The sequence below is a fragment of the Neofelis nebulosa genome, chromosome 3 (assembly GCF_028018385.1).
Source record: "Neofelis nebulosa isolate mNeoNeb1 chromosome 3, mNeoNeb1.pri, whole genome shotgun sequence".
Lineage (NCBI taxonomy): Eukaryota > Metazoa > Chordata > Mammalia > Carnivora > Felidae > Neofelis > Neofelis nebulosa.
This window is the reverse complement of record NC_080784.1, coordinates 167,209,415-167,223,600: the sequence shown is the minus strand read 5'-3', so window position 1 is coordinate 167,223,600 and position 14,186 is coordinate 167,209,415. Positions and strand designations below refer to the sequence as shown.

Sequence of the window (14,186 nt, the reverse complement as noted above, 5' to 3'; positions counted from 1 at the left end):
CTGATTGTTTACTCTGTACTCCTGGACATAATGATTAACAAGGCAGATAGGGGCCCTCTCACAGAGCTTCTGTTGAATAGTCACAAATAAATTAATTCTTAAATCAAGAAAAATAATTAAATAATGAAAAGTGCTTTTCAGAGAATTAAAATGAGATGATATGATAGAATGATTGGAAGGCATTTTGGATTGGGTAGGGGAGCAAGGCCTTTCTAAGGGTTACAGCTTAGATCTGAATAACATAATCTTGAAGTTCAGATGCGAAAACCTACCAGTTACAGGCAGCATCTAGTATAGAGGCTCTCAGGCTGAAATGAGCTTGGCAATTTTCAAAGTAAGAAAAGAAGGCCAGGGAGGCTGGATTTTAGTGGACACGTGGAAGAGGAAGGGGCAAGAAACTTCGAGAAGATCAGCAAAGGTCAGATCATTTTGAGCTATGTAAGCCAACATATGGAAAATTTTGTGCAGGAGTTATGTGATCAGCTTTTATATTTTAGGAAGATCACTGTAGCTACTGGCTAAGGAATGGAATGCCGAGGGGTAAGGAGACCAGTTATGAGGCTGTTAGCACTGGTCCAGTTGAGAGATGATGGTGGCTTGGGTTAAGGAAATGAAGATGGAGAGAATTCGAGATATTAGAGATATTTTGGATAAATAATGGACAGCTATTGGTGATGCTTTACAGCAAAACAAAACAGACAAACCAAAACTGACAAAACTCTCTGCATTTTTGGAGTTTATATTCTACTCGATGAGTCAAAAAATAAATAAGATCTATAGTGTGTAGATGGTGGTAAGCTCTGAAGTGGTTATATCTGGAAAGTCTGCTGACAAGGGACATGCTAAGAGACTTGAGAAAGGTAAAGGAGTTAGTCATGCAGATAATCTGCTTGAAGAACCGAATAGACATCTAACTAGAAGTATCAGGTGGAGAGTTGGATATATATAGGAGTCTGGATTCCAGTTAGAAGTTAAAAATCATGTGCACAGAGTTGGCATTTCAAATGTGGACCAGGTGATATCACCAAGGAAGAGTGTATAGGTGGAGAAGGGAAGGAGCTCCTGCAGCAACCCAGTATTTGATTGAAGAGAAGATAGCAGGAGAAAATAAGAAGGAATAGCCACTGAAGTAGGAGGAAAAACAGGTACACATCATGTCAGAGAAACCAAAAGAGCCATTTCAAGCAGAGAACGGTCACCTCTGTTGGATGTTGCTAAGGATGCATATAAGATATGGACAGATGCAGTAATGGGGATTTGATAACGTGGAACTCATGGGCAACCTTGCCAAAAGTAGTGTCAGTGGACAGACAGGGACAGAAAGCCATGAGATTGGTTGAGGGGAGCTTGGTGTAAGCGAAGGAGGGGAAAGTTGTAAACGTGAAGTCCTTGAGAAGGCCAGAGGAGCGGAAGGCAGATCATGAGTGGAGAGCTTGGCATTTGAAGCTTTATCCATAGTAGTAGGAGGGTTTAGATACAGATGTGGATAGGTTGGTAGATTTGACGATAGGATAAGAAGGGAGTTGCTGTCTGATTGCTTTTACTTTTCCCAATGAGGTAAGTTCATGAAGGGAATCTGGAGAGGGGAGTTTGGAGGGCAGTTTTTGAAAAGGGAGGAGATGGTGTGGAATAGCTGTTTAAGTAAATGTCTGACATATTCAGTTTGCAAATGGTTCTTCTCAGGTAATGACCCAGTATGATTTTTTATCGCTCAGCCAAGAGGTTAGAGTCCTACCAGGAAGCTGCCTCTGAAGATGAAGATTCCATGGACACTCCCAGCGGTTCCCTCACCAATATGACAAAACCGAGGACCCCCAGCTGCAGGACAGTTCATAATGGGCCCTTGGGAAGTAAATCCTTGAATCATCTTGCTGGGAGCTGTTTAGCTGTGGGAAGTGGAGAAGGAGCCGGTGAAGGGCCTCACTCCAGACAGGCTGCTTTCAGTAGCCCCATTGTAAGTGTGAATATGTGACTTGAATCTTGTATATCTATAATGAATAATGAAAGAACATCCCCCTAATTATGACAGAGCCAAACACTGTTGTCTTTTCTACCTGAGAAGAGACTACATAATTGTGGTTCAGTGTAATTACCCACACAAAATTAGAAATATAAGCAAACAGTATCATAGCTTCCTAATTTGTGGGATACTTCAGTGTTGAGAGATAGTGTATCATTTCTGAAATAGCATAGTATTTCTGATCAGGGCCAATGGTGCCTAAGCCTAAAGAAGGCTGCCTTGGGGCGGCTCAGTTGGCTAAGTGTCCAACTCTTGATTTTGGCTCAGGTCATGATCTCAGGGTTGTGAAATCAAGCCCCGCATTGGGCTGTGCACTGAGCCTGGAACCTGGTTACCATTCTCCCCCCCCCCCCCCCCCGACTCTTTTCCCCCATGCTCATGCTCTCATTCTCTCTCTCTCTCTCTCTCTCTCTCTGGAAAAACAAAAACAGCTGCCTTGGGTTACAGACCATGACTCACTCTCAGAACCAGCAAAGCTTTCCAGAGTTATCTCATAGACAGCTAAGTATGTCTGAATGACATACGTACTGTCAGTACCCTCCAAGGCCTTTTTTTCTGCATTTTTCCCCCCAGTCCCACCAAACCTGTGTCCTCTTCCCCATTCTGAGTCCTCAGAATGACATTTTCTGATATTTCTATTTTAGAGCTCATCTGGGTATCACTTGAGTTCCTGAGGGAAGTTTTGGAAGCTGTTAAGTTATACCCATTGACAAACCCATTTTGCTGAAGAAAAATCTAGAGGGCCATGTGGAAGATGGGAAAGAGGAATGATACTTACATGAAAGAATCAGAGTTCAAAAGTTTTGCTGTACTTAGAATTGTTTCTGTAAACCTTCAGCTGCCCTTTCTGCCTTCCACATCTCATTAACTCTTGTGGTTTACCAAGATGAGGATTCCCCAGGCTTGAGACTGGCAGCTGGTCTAAAGTAGGTGGCGTAACAAGAACAAATCCACTTTGGGGAAACTTTGTGTGTCTGCATTGAATTTATTGTATGGTTTTCGTAGCAGAGATGTGATCTGAGTAGATGCCAGTGGTCTCTTTTGTTCTGGAAAGGCCTTGAAGGGAATCTCCTGGCTCTTTTCAAAGTTGCCAGTAAAAATTTCAGGAGTGAGGGTAATCATTTCCGTGCAACTCATTTAGTCCATTCCTGTGGCACTGAAGATATAGCACCTGTCATATTGTATCTTGGCCACATGTCAGACTATTCCAAACATCTAGGCTTAATTTTTTTTCTCCAACTTCTGAAAGGAAAATAGGAAAAGAATGCTTACAGCCTCTTCTGTGCATTCACTATAAAGCTGTATCAGAAATAGATATATATTTTTTTCTCTTTTTACCTATTCCTGTACTGATCTTTTACATTTTCCACCCACGCAAAGTTAACCACATGTTGACCCATGTTTACTTGGAAATAGGACATTGGTGACCCACTGGGGTTGTGCCCTACCCACCCTCTCAGTTTCCTGATTTAGCCTCATCTCCTTGGAAAAAAAGTGATGTTTCTTAAAGTCTGTTCTTTTATCTGTACCATTTTCTCCATCTAACATTTTTTCTTCCCATTGGCAACCTACCTCTGTCTACCAAATCTGACGAAACACTTATGTCTTATAAGACTACGTTAAATACTCTCTTCTGAAGACTTCCCAGACTCTCTTTTCTCAGCTTCTGAGTTCTGTCTACCCATTCCCTCCCTTCCTTAGTTCTCATTATGCAGGCCTTATTTATGCCCCCTGAAATATGCCAATAGCTCCTTAAAAGCAAGAACTTAACATCTTGAATTCTCAAGATCTGTCTCAGGGACTCATGTGTCCATTCTCAATAAAGTAGTTTTGAAGGTTGTTAAGTGAAGCTGCGTAACAGGCTCAGCCTTCCCACTCAGTGCATTTTGTTTTCACTTGCCCTTTATTTCAATGCCATGTGCCATTTTGATTGTAAAGATGCACTGGGGGTGTTTTGTGTTTTCAAAACCACACCATTATATATAGGATAAAGAGGTCTTCCTTGAAATATGAGATCATCTCACTCTTGCTCTAGACAAGTTGATTTTATCCTTTTGAGACTAAAGACTATTTTGAGAAAGCTATAGATTCTTTGACCTGAAAAATTAGCATCTGTTTAATTTTTGCATCCAGTTCCAGAAGCCTGTCAGTGGAGCCCAGGTTAAGAGCACCAGCTTGAGAGCACACTGAGAGCTGTGATGTCTAGAAATGGAAAATTGTAAGCTAGCACCTTGCATGGAGATGCAGGTTAAGAGCCAGGGAGTAAGGATCCTAGGCGGGCTGCTGGCAAAAATATTCCAAGCTTTGGGAATTAACATGTCATTGAAGCCCCAGGCTCCTGGGTTCATACTACCTATTTAGAAATAGAAACCTTTTCTTTGTAAGCCAAAGTTGTTTATGCTTCTGTCCTCCTCTTTATGTTTTTGTTCAACAGGAGTGCTGTTTGTTCTACCCAGGTGACTATTCTCTTAGATCTCTATGTGGCTTTCCTTTCTGTCGCTGAGATCTCAGCTTTAGTGTCACCTCTTCAGTAAACCTTCCCTACCACCTAATCCAGAGTTCTTTCCACCCCTCCTGTCTCTCTCTGTCTCAATCTAGAAGCATCTTATTGTTTATAGGTTAGTTTTTGTATCTGCTATCTCCCCTAACTAGAATGTGAGCTGCACGCAAGCCGTGATCGTATCTGTCCTATGCATCCCTCTGTCCTTGAGGAGTGCCTGATGCCATAGATGCAACAATGAATATTTATGGGATGAATGAATGAATGAATGAATGAATAGATTAATGAAAAACAATGGCAAAATACTAGACACAGGGATGTAAAATGAGTAAGACATGTCCTTATCCTTCAGTTTTGTTTCTAGGCAGAGGAGGCAGACATAAAAATAAATAAAAACAATCCTATATTAAAGATGCAGTAATAGTGGATGAACCCAAAGTATAGTGAGGGCACAAAGAATGGAGTGTTCAACTCTCAAGGGAGGAGGAGGGATCAAGAAGGGCTGCAGAAAAGAGGTAAAACTTGAGTTAGGATTAAACTAATAAGGAGGGATTAACAGAGCAGAAAAGAAAGTAACCTCAAGCCCAAAAGACCTAGACTTTGCAGCAATAAAAATGAAAATTGGGGTAAGAGAAATGGACCTGAAGAGAGAGGGTCAGTAATTGATAAACATAGGTGGGAAATAAAGCCAGAAAAGGTGGGGAAGGTGGCCGAGAATTACTAAAAAGGAAGCATGATTCGAAGGAAAGCCACTAAGTTTAAATTGATATTTAAACATGTCTTAGAGAGGGGCGCCTGGGTGGCTCAGTTGGTTAAGCCTCTGACTTTGGCTCAGGTCATGATCTCGTGGTTCTTGAGTTCGAGCCCCGCATCAGCTCTGTGCTGACAGCTCAGAGCCTAGAGCCTGCTTCAGATTCTGTGTCTTTCTGTCTGTCTCCCTCCCTCTCTCTCTCTCTTTCTCAAAAATAAATACATATTAGAAAAAAAATTTTAAACATTTCTTAAGAAGAGTTCCACTCTGGGGCGCCTGGGTGGCTCAGTCGGTTAAGCGTCCGACTTCAGCTCAGGTCACGATCTCGTGGTCCGTGGGTTTGAGCCCCGCGTCAGGCTCTGGGCTGATGGCTCAGAGCCTGGAGCCTGCTTCTGATTCTGTGTCTCCCTCTCTCTCTGCCCCTCCCCCGTTCATGCTCTGTCTCTCTCTGTCTCAAAAATAAATAAAAACATTAAAAAAAAAAATTTAAAGAAGAGTTCCACTCTGAAACGTTTTTTTGTTTTTTGTTTTGTTTTGTTTTTGTTTTTGACTTAGTGCACATTAGCATTCTGAGATGCCTCTGGAAATATTTTCTAACTCATGGGATCTCACAAGCAATAGATGACAGTATATTTGCCAAATATCATGTGACGAGTTTCCCAAGCATCCTTGCTGACTAAGCATTGAGTAAGAAAGAAGTCTCTCAAACATTACCACTGTCTTCTATTGACTTTGGCAAGGAGGTCCTGAGGAAAGGATTATTCTCTGAGTAACTGAGGGCCCAGACACTGGCTCAGTGTTACTGTGTACGTGAGATGTGTGAGGAAATATGGCTGACTCATTAGTGAACAGCCATCAGGATATTAGTGCCTATGAACTCCACCAAACTATGTCTCATATCACAGGATAGTAGATGTTGATGTATTTAAATAGAAATTTGAGAATGCTTTGTGACAGCATATAGTTTGGACCCATTGTGAGCCTGGTGATCTGCCTATAGGTTCCTGTTGTATGGGTATCACCTCACTCATTATCTCATTGACTTTATACAACCACCCTGTGAGGTAGGTGTTATTTTTACCATTACTCAGAAGAAGAAAATGAAGCTCGGGGAGTGAAGCACGCTACCTGAGGATAGCAGCGACTATGCAGTGAGTCCAGGATCTAAACTCAAACTCATGCGATTTTTCAGCCTGTGCTGTTTTCTTATTAAGCCTACGCTAGTTCTCCCCAAACTAAGCATAAAATACGAGCCATGGTCTTTTGAGCCTAATATCACACATCTCACATCTCCACCGTTTTCTCCTATCTCTAAATCACCTCTCCTGGCTTCCTGCAGTCAGTATGCCAACCGACTACATGCACGACTTCTCTAGAATACAATGGCATTTTAGTGAAATTTGATTTGTAGTTGATGATCCCTCTTTTGATTCATCTGAAAAATTTCTAAAGCAGTTGTCTACATGTGACTGTTTTATAAACCATTTTCTAGCACAACATTCTTTTGTTAAAACTAGTACTCTTCAGTAAATGTGAGAAGCACTGTGTTAAAATGGATATGTAGTTTTTTCAATAGCAGAACTTCTTAGAGCTAATTTGTACTAAGAATCTTTTTTTTAAATTTTTTTTAATTAAAAAAAATTTTTTTTAACGTTTTTATTTTTGAGACAGAGAGAGACAGAGCATGAATGGGGGAGGGTCAGAAAGAGAGGGAGACACAGCATCTGAAACAGGCTCCAGGCTCTGAGCTGTGCTGGCAGCTCACGGACTGTGAGATCATGACCTAAGCCGAAGTTGGACGCTTAACCGACTGAGCCACCCAGGCGCCCCTTTTTTTTACTTTTTTAATATTTATTTTGGGGAGAAAGAGAGCGAGCGAGCACAAGTAGGGGAAGGGCAGAGAGAGGGGGACAGAGGATCTGAAACAGGCTCCATGCTGTCAGCAGAGAGCCAGATGTGGAGCTCAGACTCAAGAACCATGAGATCACGACCTGAGCTGAAGTCAAGAGTTGGACGCTTAACCGACTGAACCACCCTATGCTAAGAATCTTTAAGAGGAGGGCACAGGGCAGATATTGACAATATATTTGATGATCAGAAATCTCTTGGAGGGGCGCCTGGGTGGCTCAGTCAGTTGAGCATCCAACTTTGGCTCAGGTCACAATCTCACATTCGTGGGTTCAAGCCCCTGCATCGGGCTCTGTGCTAACAGCTCAGAACCTGGCGCCTGCTTTGGGATTCTGTGTCTTCCTCTCTCTCTGCCCCTCCCGTGCTCATGCTCTCTTTCTTTCTCAAAAAATAAAATGAAAATGTTAAAAAAAAAGAAAAATCTCTTGGAGGAACCCTCATTAATGTCATGTATATTACTAGGTAATATTCTTTATATATGTTTGCCTGCTCATACTGATGTTTATTTGGAGAGGTTCTTTTGTTTGTTTCTGTTTTTGTTTTTATTATAGTAATGATTTGAACCATAAAATTTTTTGTGTTAACCATAAAATAACATGGTATGAATAATGTCCTCACTTTTAAAAGAGGTGGTACTCATCAATTGTTAGATGAATCATCAGTTGCTGTTGGATGCTCTGGAAACTGTGTATTTTTTTTTCTTCTCAAATATTTATTTAAATTCTAATTAGTTGATATACAATGCAATATTGGTTTCAGGAATAGAATTCAGTGATTCATTACTTACATACAACATCCAGTGTTCATCATAACTAAGTGCCCTTCTTAATGCCCACCACCCATCTAGCTCATCCCCCACCAACCCCCCTCCATCAACTCTCAGTTTGTTCTCTATCAATAAAAATCTCTTATGGTTTATTTCCCTCTCTTCCTTTCCCCCTTCCCATATGTTTATCTGTTTTGTTTCTTAAATTCCACATATGACTGAAGTCATACAGTATTTGTCTTTTCCTGACTGACTTATTTTGCTTAGCATTATATACTCCAGCTTCATCCATGTTGTTGCAAATGGCAAGATTTTATTCTTTTTGATGGCTGAATAATATCCCATTGTTTATATATACCACCTCTTCTTTATCCATTCATCAGTCAGTGGACATTTGGGCTCTCTCCATAGTTTGGCTATTGTTGATAGTACTGCTGTAAGTATTGGGGTGCATATATTCCTCCAAATCTGTATTTTTGTATCCTTTGGATAAATGCCTGGTAGTGCAATTGCTATGTCATAGGGTAGTTCTGTTTTTAACTTTTTGAGGAACCTCGATACTGTTTTGCAGAGCGGCTGCACCAGTTTGCATTCCCACCAACAGTGCAATAGAATTCCCCTTTCTCCACATCCTTGCCAACACCTGTTGTTTATTGTGTTAATTTTAGTCATTCTGACAGGCGTGAGGGGGTGTCTCATTGTAGTTTTGATTTGTATTTCCTTGATGGTGAGTGATGTTGAGCATCTTTTCATGTGTCTGTTAGCCATCTGGATGTCTTCTTTGGAAAAGTGTCTATTCATGTCTTTTGCTCCTTTCTTCACTGGATTATTATTATTTTTTGGATGTTGAGTTTGATAAGTTCTTTATAGATTGTGGATACTAATCCTTTATCTGATATGTCATTTGCAAATATCTTCTCCCATTCCGTCGGTTGTCTTTTAGTTTTGTTGATTTTTTTTTCCTTCTCTGTGCAGAAGCTTTTTATCTTGATGAACTCCCAATAGTTCACTTTTGTCAACTATGTATTTCAAAATAGAAAAACAGTCAACTAGATTTTGGTGGAAGGCATTGTTCCTATCTCCTGTTGAATTTAAGTTAATAGTCAAGGTGTTCTCCATCAGTATTGTGCATTCTGGATTTTCCTTTTTTTTTTTTTTTTAGTCTGTTATTTTCCTATTCTCACTTCCCATGATGCCATGTTAAATGTTTTTTAGAAGAGTAAAGTTTAGGGGCGCCTGGGTGGCGCAGTCGGTTAAGCGTCCGACTTCAGCCAGGTCACGATCTCGCGGTCCGTGAGTTCGAGCCCCGCGTCAGGCTCTGGGCTGATGGCTCGGAGCCTGGAGCCTGTTTCCGATTCTGTGTCTCCCTCTCTCTCTGCCCCTCCCCCGTTCATGCTCTGTCTCTCTCTGTCCCAAAAATAAAATAAAAAACGTTGAAAAAAAAATTTAAAAAAAAAAAAAAAAAAAGAAGAGTAAAGTTTACTATCTCATTGTGCATAGAGTGTGGTTATAAAAGCTACTTCTCATGTAAATTTAAAGCTCTCATTTTTAGATACTTAACATAACAACACTTTTTCTAATTGGGTTTTCAGGAAACAGATGTGGTACCAGACACCAGACTTTTGGACAAATTTAATCAGATTACACCTCAGCTTTTTACACCACTAGATGAGACTCTCCCAAATCCACCACTGGAGACTTTGTATATCATTGACTTCTTTATTGCATTGGCAATTTGCAACACTGTAGTGGTTTCTGCTCCTAACCAACCACGACAAAAGGTAAAGTCTCTAATGCAAACAAGGATCACCTTCTAGAAGAGAACTTTGGGTTTAAATGTACTTGTACTGGCCTTGTTATGTAGATAATAATTAACACTATTACTAATGATAATAATAATAGCAGTTAACACACACCACTTAATCTGTGTTCTGGACATATGTTCTAAGTGATTTACTGGTATTAACATGTGCAATCCTCCGAACAACTTCCTAAGTTGGGTAATATTACTCCACCATTCCATTTTGCCATTGAGGTTAATTAACTATCCTGGGGTCACAGAGCCAGTATGTGGGGGAAGCAGGATTTGAACCCATGAAGTAGGACTCAGTGCTGCTCTACTATTTTGCCTCTAGAAGGATAGCTGATGAGAACAGTTCTTGTGGAATGTGGCTGTGCTCATTTTGCAGTTTCCTTACCCAATCAAAGCTTCTTTGAGGCTTCTGAGACCTCCAACGTCATATGCACTACATCAGGCAAAATTTAAAGTATTAGATTCATTATCATGTTTCACGATAGGGTACCTTTTTTCATGTACCAGTTGGGTTAGTTCTAACTCAATTTAAAATCCAGCACATTTATAGTGTACCAAGATTCTGCAGTTCCCACAAAAGCTAGATTTAAAAAGCCTATTTGTAGCTTAGAATTTATGTAAAAATTCACTTTCAATTAAAAAGAAAAACTTGTTTTAAAGACTGGTGATTCACCACATGCTGTGCTGTGTTCCTCGTGCGAAGAACTCTCTTCCCTTTTGCACACACCCACTTAAATTCAGTTTGCAGCACAACCCAGTTACATTTTAATTTCCCATCAGATCATCTTTTTTTGGCAAATTCAGAGGTGGTCAACTTTACCATAAAAATAACTTATTTCCAATTAAGCTTTTATCAGAAAACTGTTTTTACAAGGTTTTCAATTAGAGAGTTGCTCTTTGGAAAGTGGTTATGTACTTAGAGAATAAATTACTGGATATTTTTTCCTCCTCGTGTAACAGTTTTTCTCGTGCATCTGTATCCAAAGTAGGCATCTTCTGGTGTTTTTTTGTTTGAAAATGTTGTTGCCTTATCCCCAAAGAATAGAATATGCTGTTGTCTGAAAGAAAATCTCTAGAGCTATAAAAGCCTAAGCTTTATGATATTTTGAGGTAATGATAGACCATGACTAATAAGTTAATCAGAATCTGTCAGGAATATGAAAACCTCATCTGTGGTTGTTTCTCTTCATTTCTGAGTTGCTGATAAGTCTGAAAATTGACCAGCATAGGTGTCTCCAACTATCCAAAGATTAATAATGTTTAGGAAAACACTTCCATATTTTGGGCTTTTCAGAATGAGAAAATTTTAGGATTTAATTGGCCTTCATAATTAATATTAAACTCTAAGTTTAATCACTGATAAAAGTTGAGAGCTAGAAAAGAAAATAAGGCTACAAATTAGAAAAAAATATGTAATAGAAATTCACACTCACTGTGAATTTCTGCTAATAAGCTAATAATTTCTGCTGATAACACTTTAAGTGACTTTGTTCACTGGCCTTTTTAAAACAACAGAAAAAGTCATGGTAACAATCTTATAGAATCTGAAAAATAAAAGAGGAAAACAACCCATTTTGTTATTAATCTTTTAGCTTTCTTTCAGTGTTTTAAATGCATATTATCACTCATTTGTTCTTATGTTCATACAATTTTTATTTTTATGTTGTTCACATGAATTTTATATTTTAAAGCTTTACCAATTTTACCCCATAGGCTTTATAAACTTTATTTTGTAAGGACTGTATAACATTTCAGGAAGATTTTTCTGCTTTGCTATTTTTGAATACTTAATTTGCTTATAATTTTTAAATTGCTATTGCTAGGATGCACATAATAAAGATTATGGATCACCTATATTTTAAGTTATTCGTTAGGAAAAATTGCTTTAATATGCCCACTGCTGGCAATATTGGCATTTTATCTCTTTTGCTATTATTTGCCAAATTTCTTTCTAAATGGTTGTAGAAATTTGTAGTGCCATCAACGTTAGCACATCTTTTTCATTATGGCCATTTTAATTTTTGTTAATGTTTTCTGGGACAGTTTTTTTTTTTAATGTTTATTTATTTTGAGAGAGAGAGAGAGAACATGAGGAGGGAAGAGGCAGACAAAGGGAGAGAGAGAATCCCAAGCAGGCTCTGTGCTGGCAGCACGAAGCCTGATGCAGGGCTCAAACTCACAAACCTTGAGATCATGACCTGGGCTGAAATCAAGAGTCGGACACTTAACCAACTGCGCCACCCAGGCACCCCTTTTCTGGGGCAGTTTTAAGTATGAAGAAGCAGGCTGCTAGTTATTTAAGGAGGGGTAATTCTTACCTACTTTTTTCCTGGTTTGACTTCAACATGGTTATGAACTGCTTTTGGCTATATGATGGAGACCCTCCCAAATTGTCTTCCCTAGATTGGACTCTCATCACTGAGTGGAATGCCTATCAAGTCCTTGGAAGAGATTAAAAACCTCTTCCAGAGATTGTCTGTGCGAAGATCAAGTTCGCCGTCACTTGCCAGTGGGAAAGAGCCATCTTCTGGGATCCCAAGTGCTTTTGTGAGCAGACTCTCTCTCTTTAGTCGAATGAAACTGGCTTCACCTGTGGAGGAAGAGGTCTCCCAAACTAGCGAGAGCCCTCGGGACTCTAGTGATTCTGCTCACCCTACGGAGACTGAGAAACAGAACTGTGATGCAGGCCTCACCGATGGCAAGGTGGAATGCTCCCCTGGACAGCCGTGGGCCTCCAGCCTGTGTTATGAGGCTGAGAGCCCAGACGAAGCGGCCTTGGTGTATGCCGCCCGGGCTTACCAATGCACTTTACGGTCCCGGACACCAGAGCAGGTCATGGTGGACTTCGCTGCTTTGGGGCCATTAACGTTTCAACTCCTGCACATCCTGCCTTTCGACTCAGTAAGAAAAAGAATGTCTGTTGTTGTTCGACACCCCCTTTCCAACCAAGTCGTGGTATACACAAAAGGTGCGGATTCTGTAATCATGGAGTTGCTCTCTGTGGCTTCCCCAGGTGAGTTCATACAGAACTGAAAGCGGGGATATCAAGGGCTCAGAAATTCAAAGGCCACTCCAGATGGTTTTATAAAGACAAGCAAGTGGATATTTGGGGGATCAGCTGCACTTGGCAAAGTAGGGGAAGCTGCCTAGGATTTGGTGAGAAAGCATGTAAGTCTGGGGGCTATACAGACATGGGTGCAGATCTGACCTATGTCTTGGTAAAGTTACCTACTACTCTGTGCCTAAGTGTTCAATAAATGGGGATTATAGTACCTTTTTTGTAGGTTCCTCAGAGGTTTAATGACACGCCATATCCAGTATATGGAGAGCCTTTGTCCAGTGCCTACCAAATGGCAGGTGTTCAGTGAATGGCAGATAGCATTATTATAGTTACTGTTACTGTTGTTATTGATGGTGTGGGAATGGTGTTTGTATTAAGTTCATGGTGCTTTTCCCCAGGGAGGAAGGAACAAGGGAAAGCTTTATTCTGAGGGTCCCTTTAATTAATGCACAGTTGGGACTCAAAACTACAAGGTCTTTTGTTTGTTGTGGGGTAAGCCACCATTGTTTGTAAAACTTTGTCTTTAATTGGGCAGACTGGTGGGAATACTTGTGTTTTGTTAATTATTTCAGATGGAGGAAGTCTGGAAAAACAACAGATGATAATAAGAGAGAAAACACAGAAACACTTGGACGACTATGCCAAACGAGGCCTACGCACGTTATGTATAGCGAAGAAGGTGAGGCTCTCAGGCGCATCGTCTTTATTCTTCCACCGTGTAGCCATCGTTTAATGACGAGCATGTGTCAAACCCTGGTCCGGATAATTGGCAAAGCCCCTGGATCATGGGCTTTCTGTTCACAGCTTCTCCCTTCCATATGTATTGGCTGCTTGGAGTTTGTTCTCCAAAGCAGTGTTTTGCTTGGAGAACAAGCCACGATGGTACCTAAAAGTTCTGTTCTCTGAGTTCTCATGTGCTGTGTTAGAAACCAGAGTATCGGGGCGCCTGGGTGGCGCAGTCGGTTAAGCGTCCGACTTCAGCCAGGTCACGATCTCGCGGTCCATGAGTTCGAGCCCCGCGTCAGGCTCTGGGCTGATGGCTCGGAGCCTGGAGCCTGTTTCCGATTCTGTGTCTCCCTCTCTCTCTCTGCCCCTCCCCCGTTCATGCTCTGTCTCTCTCTGTCCCAAAAATAAATTAAAAAACTTTGAAAAAAAAAATTAAAAAAAAAAAAAAAAAAAAAAAAGAAACCAGAGTATCAATTTCCGTGTGTCATTCTGGGCTCTAGCGAATATGAAAGACAGGGGTGTACAGGTAGATCAAAGTATCAGTGCATTAATTGCCATCCATTATAATTTTTAAATATGAGGCTCTCCCGGAAGCCTGAATTGGAGACTGTGGTGAGCACCTAAGACAAATGTAGGGATCG

At 40.6% G+C, this 14,186-nt stretch overlaps 1 protein-coding gene across 5 annotated transcripts in view; it reads left to right on the top strand.

Moving 5' to 3' along the window:
- ATP10D (ATPase phospholipid transporting 10D (putative)) overlaps positions 1-14,186 on the top strand; it is a 105,486-nt gene that overhangs the window by 60,041 nt on the left and 31,259 nt on the right. For all 5 annotated transcript variants that reach the window (XM_058722672.1, XM_058722673.1, XM_058722670.1 and 2 more), the window contains 4 exons: positions 1,716-1,954; positions 9,538-9,726; positions 12,162-12,771; positions 13,392-13,498. In XM_058722672.1, coding sequence (XP_058578655.1) covers positions 1,716-1,954; positions 9,538-9,726; positions 12,162-12,771; positions 13,392-13,498 — 1,145 coding nt within the window. The remainder of the gene's footprint in view (positions 1-1,715; positions 1,955-9,537; positions 9,727-12,161; positions 12,772-13,391; positions 13,499-14,186) is intronic.